The sequence below is a fragment of the Lemur catta genome, chromosome 21 (genome assembly GCF_020740605.2).
Source record: "Lemur catta isolate mLemCat1 chromosome 21, mLemCat1.pri, whole genome shotgun sequence".
Taxonomy (NCBI): Eukaryota; Metazoa; Chordata; class Mammalia; order Primates; family Lemuridae; genus Lemur; species Lemur catta.
In genome coordinates, this window is record NC_059148.1 from 25,640,627 (window position 1) to 25,662,778 (window position 22,152).

General features: G+C 50.5%; 1 protein-coding gene across 2 annotated transcripts in view; it reads right to left on the minus strand.

The window, feature by feature from the left end:
- Positions 1-22,152, minus strand: part of CUX2 (cut like homeobox 2) — a 228,602-nt gene that overhangs the window by 42,900 nt on the left and 163,550 nt on the right. For both annotated transcript variants that reach the window (XM_045534830.1, XM_045534831.1), the window contains exon 4: positions 1,373-1,451. In XM_045534830.1, coding sequence (XP_045390786.1) covers positions 1,373-1,451 — 79 coding nt within the window. The remainder of the gene's footprint in view (positions 1-1,372; positions 1,452-22,152) is intronic.

Genomic DNA, 22,152 nt, shown 5'->3' on the forward strand with positions numbered 1-22,152 from the left:
ACGGCAAATGTCCATGCAGGGGAAAGGAGACAGAGATACAGAGGAGGAGCCACGTGACAACCGAGGCAGAGACTGGAATGACGTGGCCACAAGCCAAGGGATGCCAGGAGCCACCAGAAGTTAGAAGAGGCAAGGAAGGCTCCTCCCCTAGAGACTTCAGACCACACACCGCCCTGCTGACACCTTGATCTTGGACATGCCCCTTCGGCACTGAGAGAGGATAAATTCCTGTGGTTTTAAGGCATCAAGGTCATGGTAGTTTGTTACAGCAGCCCTAGGAAATGAACACAGCCTTCCACGTGTAGCCAGCTTGTCACACAGCACAGATACTCTGGAAGTATCTGTTGAATGAGGCAAGACCTGAGCCACATCTCTCCCGCTGTGAGACCTTGTGCATCAGGCTCACCTCTCTGTGCTGTGGCGAAGGGAACGGGTTGGGCCTGTTCCCTGCGGGCTTGTAACATGCAGAGTATAGAACAAATGGACCTTCTGCATCAGACCAGCACTTCTCATACCTGAATGTGCTCACAGACCCCCATGGGGAGCTGCTAAAATGCAGAGGCTGAATCAGTGGGCCTAGGGTGGGGCCTGAGACTTTGCATTTCTAACCAGCTTGCAGATGTGGCCAATGTTGCTGGCCCACGGACCACACTTTGAATAGCAGATGGAATCATACAGTTGTGCTCTTTGGGGTCTTAGTTTCACTCGATGTCAAGTTTTTTTGAGGCAGTGTCTTGCTCTGTTGCTGTGGCTAGAGTGCACGATAGCTCACTGCAGCCTCAAGCTCCTGGGCTTAAGCTATCCTCCTGCCTCAGCCTCCTCAGTAGCTGGGACTACAGGCGCACACTACCACGCCCAGCTAATTTCTCTATTATTTATAGAGATGGGGTCTCACTCTTGCTCAGGCTGCCCTCAAGCGATCCTCCTGCCTCGGCCCCCCAGCGTGCTAGGATTAGAGGCGTGAGCTACGGCACCCAGCCTAAATGTTCAGTTTTTGCAGTTGGCTGTGCCTTGCGGGGGACCGTTTGCAGGCCCGCCTCCATCGCCACCTGCTGGCAGAGAGCACCTTTTGTTCTCTGTGGCAATGGGATGGGGGTTCCACTGGGCAGGACGCCCGGCTCCCCAAGGAGGTCCAGGTGGGACATCTCACCAGGAGTCCTCTAAAGCAGGGTCCTCGCTGACACTGCAAGATGGAGGGAGCCATGTGGGGACACGTCACACCAGACATAGAACCCCATTTACGGAGAGCCTAGTCTCACCCAGGAGTTCAGGCCTATCCCCAGAGCCCACTGCAAGGAAGTCCCTGTGTAAAAGTCTTAATGGCAGTTTCTTGTCATTAATTTTTCAATTATGGAGCCCAAGAGTTTCTTACCTGGTGCTTCAATTAATTGCTTGTAAACACTCAGAAAAGCGGCCTCCGCCTCCTGACTTCTCTTACTAAGGGCCACCACCTTTGGAAACAAGAGAAAGAGTCACGCGTAACCATGGCATCTGGGTTTGCAAGCAAATCTGATCATTTTCTATGTGTGCAAACACTGGAGGGGGAGTGAGAGGAAATGAATGTTAAAAGTATGGGCTCTGGAGTTAGGAAATCTGGGTTCAAAGCCCAGCTCCACTGTGTCTAGGCTGTGTGACTATGGGTAAGTCACTGTTCCTCTCTGATCCTTAGTTTCCTCCCCTGTAGAATGCTGGGCAGTGGGCGGTAAATAACAGGACCTACCTCCTGGGCCTGCTCTGGAGATTAAATGGAGCCCGGGGCTTGGCAGCACACAGATTTAAAAAAATATATATTTTTTACTATTTATTTATTTAGAGACAAAAGCCTGTCACCCAGGCCATCATAGCTCACTGCAGCCTTGAACTCCTGGGCTCAAGCAATCCCCCCGCCCCAGCCTCCCAAAGCACTGGGATTACTGGTGTGGGCCACTGCTCCCCGCTCCACAGTGGGTTATGAACAGCTATTCTTCTTGCTATTAAAGGGTGCGCTGGAAGTTTGAATATGGCACATTTTTTGAGGGGAAAGTGGGACTCATCTGGGGACTATTACTTGCCACTGAAAATTAAGGAGAAATTGTTAAAGCTCTTGTAAGATATCAAAGAGCTTCCACAAGCACTGGAGGGTAGCAGGGTTATGGGAAGCAGTTCCTGGCACACTCAAGGTGCTCGATAAATGTTTCGACTGGGTGAACAAATGAATGGCAGGATAACCCAGTGGCACAGGCTACATTCCTGCCATCATTCCTTTGCTCTGGATCTTTCTCATTCTGCCAACAAGACTTCCTGAGATGCTCATGGGTGAGACAGATGCCATCCTACAGTGTGTGGATGGACATCTCTTGAAGACCCGGAGGCTGCTGAATTTCTAGAACTCAGCACCATCTCATCCCTCTGTGGGAGGATATTCATTCCAGAGCTCTGGCCTCACAGGCGCCTTGATTGTGGCTCTGGGTGGCTTGTCCCAGTGGAAGAGTCCTGGGCCTCACCCATCTGGAGTGAGCTCCTGGCACCCACAGGCCACCATCCCTTTGTCTGCAAGGCTGCCCTGGGCTGTGTGTCCCGCTTTGGACTGGAATGAGCCTATTCTCCCCGGCACCGACACACCGCTCCCTGGGCACCAACGTCCTAAATGATGAGTCTACTCGGAGCATCTGCTCGTCAGTCTACCTCTATCAGAGTTGGGCTTTTCTTATAAATGCTGATGGAGCCACTGAAAGAGAAAGAGGGGAGCGTCTGTTATCGAACTCCTCTCCTTAAAACAAGCTCCGTGGGAACGCTGTTGGCGCACAGTAGGTGCTCAACATAATTTGCCGAATGAACAAATACAAGTGCGTTGCACCAATTCTAAGACCTGTGACCTAGATAATTCCTTTACTCCCCACCGGCAAAGGCCATTTCTGAGATAGCCTGTTCACAGAGGTGGCCAACTGAGGCACAGGCCCCGGAGCTAGCCTGCCTGGGTTCACATCCCAGCTCCACCTCTCAGTAGCTGTGTCTGTGGCCAGGTAGTCACTTAAAACCATGGCCTCTATATCCCCATCTGCAGACTGGCGAAAATAATACAACCTCCCTCAAAGGGTACTGGGAGAATGGAATAGTTTAGCACGTGAAACAGTGCCCTTTGCATAACTCCTGGCACGCATCAGGCGCTACAGATACATCACCTCTAGGTACAACCAATCCCTTTCTTTTGCCTGGGACCGTGACAGGGGCTCCCCAGTGCTGGGCGGTGACCTCAGCTGTGCTTGTCTCTGGAGTCTCACAAAGGTTACCCGGGAAAGGTGCTGCCCTCTCCACGTGCAGCAATGCGCTCCGGCAAGAAGACGTGAAACCCACATTGGCTCAATACGGCAGCCACGAAACACGTGTGGCTCCTGAGCACTGGAAACGTGGTGAGTCCAAATCAAGATGTGCTGAGTGTAAAATACATACGAGATTCTAAAGACTTAGTACGAAAAAAAGAGAAGATAGTGTAATAGTTCATCAACTTTTTAAGTGTTGATTACACATCAAAGTGATAATATGTAATCACTTTTTTTAATGTGGCTACTAGAAAATATAAAGTTATATCTGTGGATCACATTATATTTCTATTAGACAGCGCGGTTCAAAGATTTTACAAGGCCTATAAAGAGTTTGTTATTTCAGAGAGGTGGAGAGAAATGTATGGTGGATGTTGAACGTGTGAACAAGTGATATAAAAAAGTCAGTTATAAAAGCTCCTTATATACTCTGGTTTCTCTTCAGATCGTATAAATCTTTCGCCTTTTAATAAAAGCTCCTTATGGCCCAGCGCGGTGGCTCACACCTGTAATCCTAGCACTCTGGGAGGCCGAGGCGGGAGGATCGCTCGAGGTCAGGAGTTCGAGACCAGCCTGAGCAAGAGCGAGACCCCGTCTCTACTAAAAATAGAAAGAAATTAGCTGGACAACTAAAAATATATAGAAAAAATTAGCCGAGCATGATGGCACATGCCTGTACTCCCAGCTACTCGGGACGCTGAGGCAGAAGGATCATTTGAGCCCAGGAGTCTGAGGTTGCTGTGAGCTAGGCTGATGCCACGGCACTCTAGCCCGGGCAACACAGCAAGACTCTGTCTCCAATCAATCAATCAATCAATAACAGCTCCTTAATCTCACTCATTGTTATCCTGAGAAAGCCCCTGGTCTCTCACCTTCCAGAGTGGATGACAGTCTCTTATTCACTCAACAAACATTTTCCTAAGCACCTGCTATGTGCCAAGCACTGAGGACTGAGAACCCAACATGAAGATTGCAGACTTGGACCCCACCCTTGTGGGAGTGCAGGCCCGTGAGGGACAACGACATTGAGTCACATTCCCCAGACGATTCACTAATCACAAGTGCTAAACGCTTGGAAGACAAAGTACAGGGGGGCCTTGAGGGCGTGGAAGTGGGGGAAGGCTGACCCAGTTTGGTGGTGGAACATTAAGAATTATCGCCCCAAGAAGGGCAAGCTGGTCGGGGAAGGGCAGAAAGAATGTTCTAGAATCTAGGGAAAGGGAAAATTACCACACAGGCGGGTAGAGAGATTTTTATTCTTGCTGAGATGGGTAAGACACAGGTCCTGCTCTGGCACTGGCAGCTGAGTGGGAGCCACCACACAGGAGGACGTGCAAACACTGGAGGCTCCTATGAGCACTGTGAGGGGGGCAATTCGTTCAGTTTGGGGGCATCCCTCATGGGCTAATAATAACAACAATAATAATAACATGACATTGAACGTACTCCACGTGCCAGATGCTCTATTCACAATCATCTATTTCCACAGACACACCGATCACTGAATTGCCGCCCTTATCTCCATAGCACAGATGAGGAAACTGAGGCTCAATGAGGTTAAGTCACTTGCCCAAGGTCACCCAGTTAGTAAACGGCAGGGCCAGGATTCAGACCAGATCTGGGGACTCAAATTGCTGTTCTGAATCCAGATGCCGGCCCCCTTTTCCCTGGATAGAAAAACCATCCCAGACAGTGAGGCCGGCCACTCAGACCCCACGCGGATGCCGCTGCCTCGAAAGTCACCTACGGCGGCACTAGGTTAGAAGCTGCGGCGCTGGCAACCCGGCGCCCAGGAAAAGCATGAGAAACAAAACCAATTCATCTCTCGATCAGAGATGGAGAACGATCAAAGATCAGCCGGAAGAAAGGCGGAGTGCTCCTTTTTACAGAGGCCCGTGCTGGGCGGGCGTGGTGGCTGGCGTTTGGGTAAAGGCACAGACTTCTAAAAAGTCCCCCGCCCCCCGCTCCACCACCCCAGGCTGAGCTCCCACGAGCTGTCTGAGGGCACAGTGAGTCTACTGGCTGCTGAGAACTGCTCCGCGCCAAGTTCTTCACAAGGAATGGAAACCATCGCCTGACCCTGCGCTCGGTGCTTTGCCTTTGGAATCCCCCCATACCTCTAGGGTGTGAGCGCCATCACTGCCCCCATTCTACAGAGGAAGAAACTGAGGTTCAGGGAAGCTAAGTCGCTTGGCCAAGATGAGAGAACGAGCCAGTGGCAGAGCTGGTATCGGCACACAGATGCCCTCATGGCAGGGCCCGACTGGCAACTGGAAAACTGCTTCTCCAAGTGCTATGGTGATCGAGCCTGCACACCTTTCTCCGTGGACGTGGGCACGATACACGAGCACGTTGGATGTGCTGACAAGATCTGCAGGAAAAAGTCCTCTTCAGCTTGGTTTAACCCAGCGTTTTCCCAAATGCATTTCGAACAAAGAACGTTTTTCTTCAGGCAATGAACCTGGAAATGAGGGTTCTGTGGAACACACTTTGAGAACAGGAGCCCTGTACCAGTGGGTCCTGGGCTCTGGGGAGGGTGGGGCGTGATGGTCCTAAGAGATGGGGTGGGGGATCTGATGTGGCAGGAATTCTGGAAGAAACAGAGGCTGGTGAGAGGCGGTGGTGCTCAGAGGGTCTTGGAATTAGCACCGCTGAGCAGTGGAGGGAGTGAAATCTGGGGAGCACAAAGGAATCAGCTGGGCACGGGGGCGAGGTGGGGGGATGGGGTGGTCCTTAATGCCGGTTCTGGTTCTCCCTCTGGGGCGTGCAGGGCGGGGGCAGCTCACAGAAGGCAAAGAAGCCAGCAGCAGGGCAGGACAGGGGAGAAGCCGAACCTGGGAGTGCGTCCCTGTCCGCCTTGGGCAAGTCGCTCCCCCTTTCTGAGGCTCAGTTTCCCCATCTCTAAAGTGAAGGTGCTGGGCTACAGGCTTAAGGCTCCTTCTGACTCAGCCTTGATTGTGCACCGATTCTAATTCACCCAGGAAGACAGACAGACAGATAGACAGGCACACTCCTGCCCACACATGAAGCCTCCTCCTGCCCCTGGGGTTTTAACAAAGACAGCAGGAGGCTAAGCCCACTCCCCTGGGCTCTGACGGAGAGGCAGGTCTGCCGAGAGAGAAACACTATACAATTTTATTCTAATATTTGTAATTATTCCCAGGCTAAAAATAAGGCATAGAGCAAAGTGTTTTCAAATGTCGGCATTAAGAACACTTTTTATCCAACATAATACAGGCCCCAAATGCATTTATGCCAGGCTCCCGGAGACACTGGGAGCGCTGCTCCGTGCCAGGCCGGCTTCCACGGCTTGGAAGCCGTGCAAAAATGAAATGTCCCACAAGCGAGGGCTGGCAGGCCTGCTATTAGCAACAGTATAATCATCAATTATGTCCAATCACAAACTACTGATTTTATAATTATCAAATGAAGTTCTAACTTCTCACCTCTGCTCAGTGGCAACTAATATAATCTCTCAGTTCAAAAGGAAGCTTTTTTTCCTCTTTTTTTTTTTTTTCCCTTTTCCTCTGGTTCTCTCTCTTCTCTTCTGGGGAAAAAAATTTCCAGGCCTCCACATAAGATTGCATTTAAATTGCTTGTCACTCAAAACAAAGGCGAACCACTCATTTGTAATTCACCAGCCACCTGAACAGACTGCCTGTTTTCCTCTAAGCATCCACGCACCGAAGCACAAAGATCATTTTTCTATTGTTAAAATTGTATAAGCTGGGGCTTTTTTTAGCAGTCAATACACAATTTCACTTCTCTTCCGAGGGCTCACGGCATAAAAGGGACACAAGGCTTTCTTTAGTGCCTTACAAATAAATTTTGCTTTGGGGTATTAAAAAAAAAAATCAACGATATCCTCATACAATGGGCCAAAAAGCAACAGTATCAATTCTTTGACAAGGGCAGGACAGAAGTTATGCTTCCTGCCCTGCCCGGGGTGTGGCTAGTATATGAAGCTGGACAACCTAGATTCATTTCCATAGGTGTTGGGCAACTTCTGTGCCCAATTTTCTCTTTTTGGGAGCTGCCGATCCAAACGTGGCTCCATGCTTGTTAGCCTGTGCTGGCTGTCTATGCGCCCAGGACCACCCCAGAGTGGGTGCTCCAGGTCTGACCTTGCCCTCTGGCCAAAGGCAGCTCCAGCTGGGCGTGTGACTTTCCGGCTACCTCCTCCCAGAGGGACGAGCCCTGGATCCCCTGTGCAACCGACCAGGCTGCCTTCTCCAGGTTCAGCCTCTCGAGGCCCGGCTTGCTTCCCCAACAGCTCGGTTTTTCTGCGTAACTGATTATAATCATAATACCTTCCAATTTTAATCTAGAGCTTTTTATAGCTTACAAAGACCTTTTACAGGAATTAGCACATCTGAGTTTCCAAACTCTCCCAGGGGCAGCCCTGGGCAGGAGGATGGTTCTTGCTCTAGAGACCCAGAGAGGCTGAGAAGGTGACTCCAAGTCACACAGGAGGGGGTGGGTGGTCTATGGACTCAGAGCCAGCTGTGTGGCAGGGAAACTTGGGGCTGGAACTTATGTGACCCCACCACCTGACATGGCGAGTGGCTTCCGCTTGGGTAAATTAGAACGGACTCAAGTTCACTCCTAAAATATCCCCTTCTCTGACCTGAATGTGCCGTGCGTGCTTCCCTGAGTTGGAGAGAAAGCGGTGGGCTTCCGCCAGCCCGCCAGAAGTTACTCAATAAACCACAGGGTCTTTTCTCTGCAGCAGCCCTGAGGACTAACAAAGATTCCTGATGGCAGTGACATCATTCTATATGCTACTGTGACAGCGGGCACACAACATCATGCATTTGACAAACAGGCCCACAGAACCATGCAACACAAAGAATGACCCCTTTGTAAAGTGTGGATTTTAGTGAATAATAATGTGTCAATAGGGGAATGGGGGGGAAGATGGAATACATAGCAACTGGCTATACATTCTGCTCAAATTCGCTCTAAACCTAAAACTGCTCTAAAAAATAGCGTCTATTAATTAAAAAAAGACAACCGTGAACACATACACAGCAGTTACCACATGCCAGGCACTGTTCTAAGCGCTCCTCACGTGAACTCATTTAAATCAAATCCGTCCGCAGAACAGCACTGTGAGGTCAGTATCATCATCTTCCCATTTCACAGATGAGGAAAGCAAGACTTCGGAGGGGTAAAGTAACTTGTGCAGTCAAACAGCAAGTGGCAGCCTGTGCCCTTAGCTGTGAGAGTGATGAGATTATACGTTGTCACTGGGTTCGTGCCAAAGCCTGTCCCTTTCCCCATGGGATGCTGTTGCACAACTTCGTGTGCGTCCTACTTAGCTCACACGGGTCACATGGCATGCCAGACTAGGGTCCAGGGCCAGATGCACCCCATGGACATATTTTCTTGGACCCTCCAGTGTTTTAAAAATATTTGAGCTGTCAAAATTCATCAAGTTATACACTTAAGATTTGCGCATTTTACTGTATGTAAATTATACCTCCATAAAGTACTGTGAGCATGAAAATATGTGCATATATATTGAGCCAGTATTTAAAAACCAGAAGAGTGCCAAATTGCTGGCTCCTCTTGGGAAATTAAAGGATCTGGCCACCCTGGGCTCATGTTTCCACCGACATTGGCCACCTGGAGCCGGGTGTCAGCCGTCTGTTGGGACAGGCCGAGGGTCTGCGTTTCCCTTGAGGCCCCCCCAGGCACCTGCAGTGGGGGTGTGGGCCTGCCTGGGTTCCGTAAGCATTAGCAATTCCCTCTGGCCTAGACCAACACCCCATTTCCCCCTGCTTTGTCCCCCCCCCCACTTCTTGAGGCCCACCAGCCCCTCCCCCACAACTTCAAAGAGTGATTTTGCAGCCGAGTGACAAACAGGCAGTGACAGGAGCAGGAGGTCCCATCCTGGCCCTACTTCTGCTTCCAGGCAGCCCCCTCACCCCCCGTGGCTGGCAAACTGCCTTTCCAAACTGCAACAAAACCTCCACGAGAGCCCCCACCCTGCATATGGGCAGGTTAGGCCCTTCCAACTCAACTCCCACCTGGGCTTGGGGGAAAAGGGCCACTTACGGCACCCGGATGAACCTGTACCTTCCTGGGTGGCGAGGAACTCGCGGGCCGAGTGGAGAAAGACCCAGCAGAGCTCAGCATTCCCTGTGCTCTGGTAGGGCGGTGGGCGAGGAGGGATCTGGTGAGAGAGGGGTGAGTGGACAGCATGGGGAACGTATGCAGCTGGGGCTTAATAAAGGCCTGTGGCTTCAAGGAAGCGCTGGGAAGAACAAGGGCTTTGGAGCTGGGTCTGAGCGGCTGGGATCTGCACGCTGATCCCCGGCTGCGCGGCTGCGGGCGAGTCCTGAGCCTTCAGAGCCGCGCTTTCCCCAGTGGACAAGGGACGGCAGTGCGCAGAGCCCGGCCGGCACGGATCAAAGAGGAAGTGCCTGTCCCAGAGGGCAGGGACATCAAGGCCCAGCTGGGGTGTGAAAACAGCAGCAGTTAAAAGATACGCTTTGCTCACTGTTAAATATGGGGTAAGGTTGGCCAAGCCAAAGACGGTTCTTGGACTTTCTGGCCAAAGAGTGATGAGGGTGTGTGAGAAGTTGGCACCATTCACACCATTCAGGGGGAGCATGGAGAGGTGGCAGCTGTGACGCCTGGAGCCAAATGGCCAGAGTGTGGGTAGGTGGTCGTGATGCCAAGAACCACCCCAGCCAGTCCCCAGCAACAAGTGCCCTCTGAGGCTGTCCAGAGCCTGCACGCCAGGCCCCAATGACACCTGCTGCCCCCTGTGCTCTCTCAGCCATGCGTGGTGGTCGCCTTGCCCCGCATGGGAGTCCCAGGCGGTAGCAGTCTCCCCTCTCGCAGTGATCCTGGCAAGTTCTCCAAAATGCCAGCCCAAAAGAGTGAAGCTAAAGGAACATGTGTGCCCTTTATGGAGAGGCGGCTACCCAAATGTCACCGAAGTGCCACCCAGCCCAGGCTTTTAAATATAGCAGCGTCCTTTCCGGATGTCTCTGTGGAGTGTAGTTGGAGACAGCCCCGTGGGAGCCTCAGCCGGACGCTCGGGCACTACTGTCTGCGCCGTGGCTCTGCCTGGCCGGGGCCTCACTGCCTCTAACTCTCCGGCTCCAGTCCTCACCATGGACTCAGCTCTCGGGAGTGGCTTCCGCGCTGAGGGCCTGGCTTTGATTCCCAGTCACCCCCACCTTCTTTGTGGCCTTGGGCAGCCACTTGCCTTCTCTGTGCCTGTTTCCGTATCTGAGATTACCAGGATTCAGGTGACAATGCACAACATGTGCTTAGTGCACAGTGTGGCAAACAGATGATGCTTAATAGATGTTGATTTTATCATTACTAATCATTCTGACTTTCCATGTATACAGCCCTATGCCGAGATGAATAAGACTTGGCCTCAGCCCTCAAGTCCTAGAGTCAGAGAGACCACGCAAGAGGGCAGAGGGAAGTGGCACTTTGATGAGGAAGGGTCAGGGGGTACGATTTATCCTGCAGGGCAGAGCTAGGGGAGGGCCTCTAGCCCTCTAGCAGTGGCCCTGGCTCCCACGGGACGAGCGGGCTGTTGATCCACAAGGCAGGGGAGCGGGTGGTGTGTCAAAGGTGGGAGGTGGGAACAGGCCCAGAGTAGTCAGCACTTAGAGTCCAGCCCTCCACGTCCAAGACTGCAAACATGGGCCCGTGGTCCAAATCCCACATGTACTTTGTTTTGTTCAGGTTTAAAAAATACTTGATATTACCCAAGATTTATTTAAAAATCAAGGTCAGGTGCAGTGGCTCACACCTGCGACCCCAGGACTTTGGGAAGCTGAGATGGGAGGATCAGTTGAGGCCAGGAGTTCGATACCAGCCTGGGTGACATAGTGAAACTAAAAACTAAAAAACTAAACGACAAAAAACTAAAAAAATCAGCTGGATGTGGTGGCGTGCACCTGTGTCCCAGCTACTCTGGAGGCTGACGTGGGAGGATCGCTTGAGCCTGAGAGATTGAAGTTACAGTGAGCTATGATGACGCCACCGCACTCTAGCCAGGGTGACAGAGCAAGACCTTATCTCAAAAAATTTTTTAAAAGTTTGACATTAGCAAATGTTTAAAAACCAGGAGATTTTACATAAAAATTGAGATGTCTAGCTTCTCTGGAACAACTGGAAACGTGGCCACCGCGCCGACACCGCTCTAAATGCTTTACATGTACTGGGTCTAAAAATCCTCACAAAAGCCTCGAGAAGTAGGGGCAGCAATGCGCTGCGAAAGGTTTAACAACTGGCTGGCTGCTGGAAATAAAAAAAGGCCCTGACTTGTAGTGTCTGCCAATTTCTGTGGTGTAAACACTCCCACTGTGGCAGATTTCACCATATCAGCCTCTCCTGCACATCACTGGTAGGTGCAGTTACCATCTCTGCTTCCCAGAGGAGCAAACTGAGGCACAGAAAGGGCAAGAGTTGCCCAAGGTCACACAGGTAGGAAAGTGGGCAGAGCAAGGATTTGGAGACAGGCAGCTTGGCTAAAAAGTTTGTGCGCTCTACCCCTGAAATGCACTGCAAGATGCACAGCAAAATGTCTGTGATCTGCCTGAGCTGGGTACCAGCCATTCAGTTCTTTAGGTGGCACACAGAGTCCCCAGCCTGTCTTTAGGGGATAAAACGTCATCCTGGCCCTGCTCTTCAGGGACCCCCACCAGGTACCTGGACCCAAACAAAAGGCCCCGGGGTTGGGGGACAGAGCCAGCTCCTTTCCTTCTAGCCGTCCCCTAGCACCTGACACAAAATGTCAGGCAAACCATTAGTTCCAGTGCTCCCCACTTTCTCTCATTCCCTCCTTGCCAGGAGCACTACTGGCATCAACTTAATGGAAGCAATTTTTCTGTTCCCCTTCTCGCCTCCCACCACCCCATACAACAAAACCTGGAAACGACATGATTTATAGGGGGAAAAGCAGCAAACCCAGTCCACCCTGGGTTGGAAACGCCAATGCTGCTGTACTCCCTCTGCTCTGTTGGGAGAAGGTGCTTCCATTTAGCAGGGGAGGGGAGCTTGGATGGGGAACCCCATCTTTTTTGCTATTTCTCAAAGACAGGCAGCCCTTGTGAAGCCCCCACAATGACCCAGCTGAGAGCCCAGGATGGCAGCAAATGAGGGAGAGGCATGTTTGGTGGGAAACGTGGAAATAATCAAGTGTGACTAGATTTGTGAAATAATTTAATTACCTTGCACAACTATGAAATCTCCTAGTTTCTGCTTTCATTATTAATGATGAATGTTAACTGTCCCAGGACGTGGGCTGAGGTTTCCCAATGTGCTGGGGGAGGGGATACAGGTGTCCCCCAGGTGGCTATAACCTGCTTGTCATTGATCAGGCCGGTCTTTGCCTCCCATTGACCTCTGCTCCTACCTTGGAATTGTCCAGGCAGTACACTGGGAACCCCTGATGGGGGGGACACCCAGCACCACCTGAAATTACACTTGCTGAGGACATTGAACCTGAATCTGACCACGCCTCAAGATTCAACTGCCCATGCCAAGCAAATACAGGGGACAGAGGAACAAGTTAAATGACATGACCAGGATACAATCAGCAAAATCTCAGCTAGAGGTGAGGGGACTGGCCCAAGGTCCCACAGCTAGTGGTGAAGCTGGGATCTGAACCCAAGCTCACGAGCACAGCATTCTCTTGCCACTGTGTGAGAAGCTAGAGAAAGCACAGCTGGGCTTCCCAGAGGGTGGGACAAGCAACCGGAATAGTCCAGAACCAAGATGGGCACTTCCCTAACAAGAGGCGAGGTCCCTCCTCCTGCCCTCTCTCCAGCCGGCTTTCTAGACGGCACCACGTACTTCCTGGGTGGAAGGTGCCCCCACCATGGCCACCTCAGACCCCAGGCTCACCCCACAACACCCAAGCTAATAAAAGCTGATCAAAATCAATCAGTTCCAAATTCAGACTTCTTGGACAATGAATATCATTGGTTTAGCTTGAACCAGTGTTGGCCCCTGGGCCAATCAGCTACGGCCAGGCAAAAGTCTTAGGAAAAATGCCCCAGTCACTCCCACATATAAATAACAGGACACACACACACATGCACACGTGTGCAAACACAGGAAGGGATGGAGAGGGAGCTTACAGGTTAGAAGACATAGCGTGACCAACTTGTCCCAGTTTGCCTGTTTAGCATGGAAATTTTTGTACCTTAAGACCTTCCCAGTTTTAAAACTGAAAGTTCTGCATCGCAGGAACCCCCTCCGTCCAGCGCCAAGCTGCAACAGTTGGTCACCCTACTTAAGAGACACAGCAACCAAACACAAGGTGTGCACCTTGTCTGAGTCCTGATAGGGACAAAAAACTATTTTAAAAAACGGGGAGCAACCCGGAAACACTGCAACACTGCCTGGATATTTGATGATATTAAGAAACCACAGTTAAAATTGTTTTAGGTAAGATAATGATCTTTTGCTTATGTTTAAAAAGAGACTCCTTATTTTTAAAGAGATATACACTAAAATATTTACAGATGAAAGAATACAATGACTTGAATTTGCTCCAAAATAATCCAGGGACCTGAGAGGAGAGCTGCCGTGCATGAGTAGTTGCTGAAACTGGGTCCACATGGCTCACTTATTATTTGATTCTCTTTACTTTCACGTTTGATTTTTTTCCATAATAAAGAGTAAAAGAAAGGAAGGAAGGAAGGAAGGAAGGACTGTAGGGAGATACACATGCTCTTAGTGAAATTTGACCACTTGGAATTTACAAGTCTAACCTAGATCTCAGATCAGCAACCTTTTTCTGCAAAAGGCCACAGGGTAAATATATCCAACTTTTTGGGCCTTATGGTCTCTGCTGCAACTATTCAGCTCTGCCCTTGTGTGAAAGCAGTGGTAGACAGTACGTAAACGAATTGGCGTGGCTGTGTTCCAATAAAACTTTATTTATAAAAGAAGGCTCATGGGCTATAACGTACCAATCCCTGGTCTAGAAGGTTATCAACTGGATTCAGCTCCACCACTTACTTGCTATTGTGACTTAGGAAAGTCACTCAGTCTTTGTAAGTCATATTTTCCTCTGTAAAATGGGGATAGTTAACAGCACTGTATTAGGCCAGGGTTAAATGGGACAATGAATGAATGGAGCCCAGCCCACTGGCAAAGTGAGCCTAGCCTCAGTCCTCAGCCTGGGTGACAGAGCAACACCCCCATCTCTACAAAAAAATTTTAAAAATCAACTGAGTGCAGTGATTTACACCTGTAATCCCAGCTACTCTGGGACAAGGAGACAGGAGCCTGGGAGTTCTAGATCAGCTTGGGGAACACAGTGAGACCTTGTCTTTACAAAAATCACAAAAAAATTAGCCAGGCATGGTGGCACACACCTGTGGTCCTAGCTACTTGGGAGGCTGAGGCAGGAGGATCACTTGAGCCCAGGAGTTCAAGGCTGCAGTGAGCTCTGACTGCACCACTGCACTCCAGCCTGGGCAAAAGGAGCGAGACCCTGTCTCTAAAACAACAATGACAACAACAAAAGTGAGTAGGTCCTCAAAAAACAGCAGGTGATACTGTTATCCATTTGTCAGATGCTGCTAGCATGTTTTGTTCACTGCTTAGAACAGCGTGTGGCACATAGTAGAAGCCTGGAGAATAAGCGTGGGAATGATGACTGATTATGTCTGCTCCCATCAAGCAAAGAGAGCAAGGATGGGTCTTTTTACTACTTTCCCAAATATCAGCCTACCTTGTACCCCGAGAGAGGAAAGTTTAGGAGAAAGACATGTAAGTCCTTCTTCCCACCGTAAGAATAGCTCATGAGACCAACTTCCTCAGAGGCTGTGCAGCTGAAGGCTGAGTTTCCTAGGGTGTCATACTGTCAGGGCGACAGCTCGACTAGAAAAGGTGGTCCAGGGAAGCTGGCCAGCTCAAATTCTGGCAGTCAACATCACAAAAGCGGCAGACTGCTCCAACTGCCCCTCAAGGGCCTGGCCAGAGACAGGAACGTGGACTGGATGAGCCACGGCACAGGGCCAACGTGAGAAGTCTACGTCCAGGCGTGGCTGCCACCTTATTTGGATAGGAAATGAATTCTCAGCCCCTGGAGCAGGGCTCCTTGGTTTGCACTCCCCTTCCACGGAGAACCTGGAGTGTGGCGGGGGGTGTAAAGTCTTGGTGCAGGAAAAGCACGTGGAAGAATGAAACAAGCCGGCATCAGAACTTGGCTCTCCTGGGCAAGACCTGAGAGCAACCCATTCTCAGCAGCAAGTACTTATCTTGACTTCTGGGCAAAATATAGACTACCGGGCCCTGCCATGGTTTGGAAATGGCTTGTGCCCACCAAAATCTCGTGTTGAAATTTGATATCCAATGTGGCGGTATGGGGAGGCCGGGCCTAGTGGGAGGCATCTGGGTCATGAGGGCAGATCTCTCACGGATAGGTTAGCACCCTCCCTCCAGGGTGGGTGAGTTCTCAATCTCTTGGGAACAGATTAGATCCCACCAGAGTGGGTTGTTAGAACGTCTGGCTTTCTCCATTCCTCTCTCTTGCTTCCTCTCTCACCACATGATCTCTGCACACGCCGGCTCCCCTCCCGCCTTCCGCCACGAGCGCAGGCAGCCCGAGAGGCCCTCACCAGGTGCAGCTTCCTGATCTTGAATTTTCCAGCCATTAGAATCGTGAGCCAAATAAGCCTCTTTTCTTTATAAACTATCCAACCTCAGGTGTTCCGTTACAGCAACACAAAAGGGGCTGAGATAGGGCCCTCCTGACCAGCCTTCTCAGTGGCCGCACCCTGGTGGCATCTCTGCCCAACCACTAGTGTGGGGCTGGTCGGTATCAGCACACCTTCAGGGCTTTCTAGACCCTGAGGTAGACACCTGTCTACCATCTCTGTTTGCTGAGAATCATGCTACCAGTCCTCCAAGGAGCAAAACCCTAAATGCCATCAGTGACCTTCCAGTGGGTGAAGCAGTCAAGTGGAAGGATGCGAGGGGCGGCGGCTGTGGGGAGGAGGGACTACATCCAAGGCATTCATACACAATTTTGAGACGCTTCTATGCTAGGCAGACAAAACTGACGTGAGGTGGGTAAGGGCGATGGCCAGGTTGCTAGCCAGGCTGTGACCTCCCTTCTTCCCCGAGATGGGCTGCAGTGGTCACGTTTGTACCAGGGCACCACCTTGCCTGCAGCTGACTAGACCAGCGCCCGGCTGTGCTTTCTCCAGCTTCTCATGCAGCAGCAAGAGAATACTGTGCTCATGAGTTTGGGTTCAGATCCCAGCTCTGCTAGCTGTGGGACCTTGGGCAAGTCCCCTCACCTCAATAAGCCTGTTTCTTCATCTGTAAAATGGAGAAAATACCAATCCTTCCCTCACACGACTGCTACAGGCCTGAAGCATATAGTCTGTGCATCTGGCATACGATAGATGCCCCATGAATACCACAGCTAATATTATAATCATTGCTGTTCACGTAAGCTCACTTGGGTGGATTTTTGTTCCTTGCATCCCAACGATTTTTCCTTAAACTGTCCTCCAGCTGCCCTCAATGCGGACTCCGCCACGGAGGCCCCCAGGACAATGCTCGGGGCGGGGCCTCCCGCCCTCCCCACCACGGCCAGGGACAGAACCAGATGGAGACAGGCAGGCGGAGGCGCCGTGCCCGCTCCCCGTGGCCTGGGCAGCCCCGGCAGGTGCCATTTCCCCCAACCCACTCAATGCAAAAAGCAACAGGCGAGACTAACAGATGGAGGAGAAACGGCTTTTTCTTCTCCCTCTAAATAACAAGCTGGGAAAAAAAGGGAAGGAGGAGATGAAAAGATTTCCACCGGCTGGGAGATCAAAGAGAAATGGCCGCGCTCACTGATGAACTTTGCTTAAACGCTGTCCCTGCGCCCATGCACGAAATCCTCCCGGGGCCACGACCCACGGAGGGTCCAGCTCGCTACAACCTACTGATGTCTCATTAATTTCTTTTGGTTTCCTGCTAAGCCACACACCCGACTCAAGGTGAGAGAACGCAACTGGGCTGCGACTTCTCCCATTGATAGATTGCATTTCTGTGCTGGGTCCGTTTCATGCTTGGTGACTCCACAGCAAAGCAATTATCACTGTGGAATGCATAATGGGCTAATTAATAACTAATGTCAGCTTGGCCTCTGAGCCATGATTATACCTCAGCAAACCAACTTTTTTTTTTTAAAAACATTCGGAGAGAAAAATATTATTGTAATTGACTGGTAAAATTGTCAAAGTGTCCCTACCCCGTGGACATATGGGGTGTAGTAGGAAGGACAGAAAGCCTGGAATAAGGAGAGGTGTTCTGCTGCCACCTTGCTGTGTGACCTTGGTCAGCTCTGAGTGTCTCTATGCCTGAGGGTCTACACCTGTAAACAAAGCCACCTTTCTGGACCTGGACATATGAAATCTAGGGCTGTGTAGCTTTTGTTCACTGCTGTATCCCCAAGCACATAATAAAAAATACATACTAAATAAATAACGGTTAAGGGCAAGGACTCTCGAGCCAGACTGCCTGGGTTCAAATCTTTTCTTTGCCACGTACCCCCAGCTGTGTGACCTTGGGCAAGTTACCTAACCTCTCTGTGCACCTCATTCCTCCCATTTGTAACCTGTTGATCATAACAATATCTACCCTGTGGGGTAGTCGTGGGAAATAATGAATTGGCATCTGCAAAAGGCTGAAAATGTTGCCTGGAACGTAGAAACGGCCGTAGCAATGTTTGCCAATAGTATTACGTGTGTCTACATTCGTTTAACAACTATTTGTTCAGCACCTATTGTGTGTCAGGCACCGTGTGGGACCTGGGAACACAGCAGTCTGCAAAGCACTCCCTCCTTCCTTTGGTTGAATGGGAGGGACGAGTATTATTTGCATAATTATGCAAACAAATATATAATTACAAACTGTGCTTAGCAGCGTGAAGGGTCCTGTGACAAGGAAGCTTGCTTAAATTTGGGGGTGTCAAGGGGCCTTTCCAAGGAAGTGACATCTGGACAAAGATCTGAAAGACATGCAGGTGTCAGGTCAGTGGTTCTCAGTGATTTTGCCCCCAGGGGACGTCTGGCAATGTCTGGAGACGGTTCTGGTTGTCACAGCTGAGGGAGGGCACTACTGGCATCTAGTGGGCAGAGACCAGCGATGCTGTCCCCGTCCTAAAAGGGCCCCAGGGGAGGAGAGTGTGTTTCCAAGCACGGGCAATAAAGGGTGTGCAGGGGGAAGCGGAGTAGGCGGGACATGAGGCAGGCTGGAGAGCAGAGGCCCTGGGAGGTGGGGCTCAGGGTCTAGTTTCCTTTTCCAGGTACGACTGGAAGTTACTAGAGGGTTTCAAACACGGAGGTGTGCCATGTGACGTCTGTCTCTGAAGAGCTCACTTGAGCAGCTGGCAGAGCACGCTGGATAAATTAATCTGGAAAGCAAGGGGGCTGGATTTTGTGACACCCAAGTCATTTTCAGGAGAGACAGGGATGAGAACAGCCCACTCTTTGGGAGAACGTGGCCAGGAGGACAAGGCAGAGAGGCCGAGATTCAGGAAGCATGGACAAGGACAGGGACCTAGAGGATCACTGCCTCTCACAGCCCAGGCCACACTTGGGAGGCACCTTAAAGACACATGAGAACATGTCAAGGGGCTTAGGAGAGGAAAAGCATTCTGGAAGAAGGGAACAGAATGTGCAAAGGCTCAGAAGCCTGGCACAACAACTCACTGTCCAGGATAACGTGGGGTCAAGCTGTTAGGTGATGGGGAACGGATACAACAGCCCTTCCTCATCTGGGACTCAGGAAAGCTTTCGTTGCTTTTAGGAGGCAACATTTTTTAGACAATTATTTTTACAAATATTAAAGAATACTAAAGCACAGAGATTAAAAAAAATTATTTTACAACTCAAAGCTGCTAATAAAGTGGCAGTTCCTACTGCACCTTTGCTTTTTTCCTAGTGGGCCGTGGGTGTGGGCTCCCAGTGGTGGCTCAGCCTGCTTGGCCCGGCCGCGTCTCTTCCCCTGGGCAGCCCAGCACAGGACACACAGTGGGAGCTTTATAACATCTGCCAAGTTGTTAAAATCCTTTACTGCTCCTGCTGTGCTACCCCTGGACTTGGCAGGCCCGTTGAGCTCCATTTCCTGTTCATTGGTCCAGCGTAGCTCCCAAGGTGTTGGCAGGGCTCTGTCCTGTTCTCTAACAGCCAGTGAGGTGCTCTGCCCACCAGGGAGCCCACAGTACAGCAGACGGGGTCATGTACTTGCCTAAGTCCATCTTCCCCCATCTTGGGCACACTATGTTAGACTACACCCTCGAAACTGGGTGTGGCTTTGCGACAGAGCTCTGGCCAAGGGAATGCAGGCATGAATAATGTCACCACTTCCAGGTCTGCCTACGGAGAACCTCCTGTGAGATCCACCATGTTTCCTCTTTCCCCACACGCCGCCCACGTGAGGGAACTCCAGGGTGCAGCGAAGGGCAGAGCCGGATGGAGGAGAGGCCTGGATCCCTGAATGTCTGCATGGAGCAGACCCCTCCACCCGATTCCAGCAACCAGCCCTACGCTGTGATGCAGCCTCACCTGTGTTTGAAGTTGCTGTGACAAGAATAAGCCCACTCTAGCTAATGCGCACAGACCCGAGTTCAAACCCCAGCTCTTCCACTTCTCAGCCACGTGATCTAGGTGTCTCACTCTGAGTCTCAGTTTCCCCCTTGTAAAAGAAACACAATCTTCTCTATCTTAAGATTCTCTGGAATATTCCACATCCCAAATGTCAGATAACCAGCCCCGAGTGTGACAACCAGTGCTCGAGAAATGGAGATTCCCCCCCCCCCAACTCTGTCTCGGCCCCTGGCTCTCAGGGCAGGACCTCTGCTCAGTTCTGGGATGTAGGCTTTGGCTTGTTTTAATCTTCACTGGTTTCCACCAGTCTTTGGTTTTATGTGTTTTAATTAAGTGTTATTATTTTGTGCTTGTGCTGAGAATGATTTCATTACCGGGCAGGAGTCTGTAAACCTCAGGGAAGAAATAAGTAAGAACCTTAGTCTGTTGCAGCGTGGGCTCCAGGGCCAGCAGGGAGGGTGGAGAGACTTTAAGAGGCGGCCTCTGAGGGTGGGAGGCAGCGGGGGTGGCGTGCAGGGAACTGGCTAAAGGTGGCGCTGTGCTTGGCAGGGCGGATCTGGAGGGCCGGGGGCTCAGGTCACCCCCCCCCTCGCTGTCAGGCCTTGCAATTCCACTTGCCACCTGCCTCAGGGCATTTGTATTAATACTGTTCCTTTTGCCTGGCATGCCATTCCGCCCCTCTTGTGGCGAGAATGTCCCTAACTCTTGCTGTCGTTCACAGGTCACTTCCTCCTGGAAGCCCTCCCTGATACCCCAGGATGCTCTTGTAGCCTCATGGGGCTCCCCTGCCGCAGCTGGTAATTATATATTCACTTGCTGTGAGAGTGTCTGAATTACAACTGTCTTCCCATCAGGTCAGCTCTGGGAGGGGTTGGTCTTTGTCTTATTTGCTCTTGTGCTTACAAAGGTGCCTGGCGCACAGTAGGTGCTTTGTAAATATTTGCCAAACAAATAAATGAATGAGTAAGGTGATTCAATCTCTCCCACACTCTGTACACCTAAAAGCAGGGGTGAGCAAACTTCTCCCGTACGGCATCAAATAATCAATAGTTTCAGCTTTGTGGGCCATACAGGTGACGCTGTAACCACAGGTGTCCCTCGGTATCCACGGGGGATTGGTTCCAGCACCTCTCGAGGACACCAAAACCTACAGATGCTCAAGTCCCTTGTATAAATGATGCAGCATTTGCATATAGCCTGTGCACATCTCCCGTATGCTTTAAAGCATCCCTAGATTATTTATAGTACCTGATATAATGTAAATGCCACATAAATAGTTGTTAAACTGTCTTTTTAAAATTTGTATTATTTTTTACTGCTCTATTGCTATTTTTAGTGCTTTTTAAAAAAATCTTTCAACCTGTGGTTGGTTGGATCTGAGGATGCGGAACCTGCAGATCCACAGGGCTGAATTATACTCACTCTGCTGCTGTGACGGAAGCAGCCCTAGATAACACGTAAACGAATGGGCATGGCTGTGTTCCAATAAAACTCTATTAACAGAAACAGGCTTTAACTCAAGGGCTGTGCTGTGCCGACCTCTGACCTAAAGCATGCCATTTTTACCTCTGTACTCATTGGGTGCAAGGATTATTTTTGGTGGTATACTGGGGGCTTGCAAAAACTGATTTTTAAATTTGCAGAAGTTTTGCAAGCTAGTTGTTAAGCAGAGCCATTACTAAAAATTAAATCATATAAACCTACAATTAAACAAATTATATTAAAAGTAAAGGAACCACAACATGGATGAACCTTGAGGATACTGTGCTAAGTCAGATCAGCCAGTCACAAAAGGACAAATTCTGCAGGATTTCACTTATCTGAGGTCCCTGGAGTAGTCAGATTCAAAGAGACAAAAGACAACAGTGGGGGACGGGGGCCAGGGGAGTTAGTGCTTCATGGGGACAGAGCTTCCGTCTGGGAAGATGAAAAAGTTCTGGAGACGGAAGGTGGCGATGGTTGCACAACACTGTGCATGTACTTAATGCCACTGAACTGTACACTCAAAAGGGGTTAAAAAAGTTATAATTTTATATTTTAGCACAATAAAAAATTTGAAAACAAAGGTAATACAGCACTCCTCGCTTCCTGAGTATCCGATTCCATTTCACGGTTCTCTGCTTTGAGGCTATTGACCTCTACCCTGTGTGTGCTGTGGAAATTGCGCACAGCCAGGTGCTGCTGTGCCCTTCTCCCCAGCCCGTCCGTGTCAATGACTTCATGGTGGCAGCTTGGAACTGACCGTGGTGGGAGTA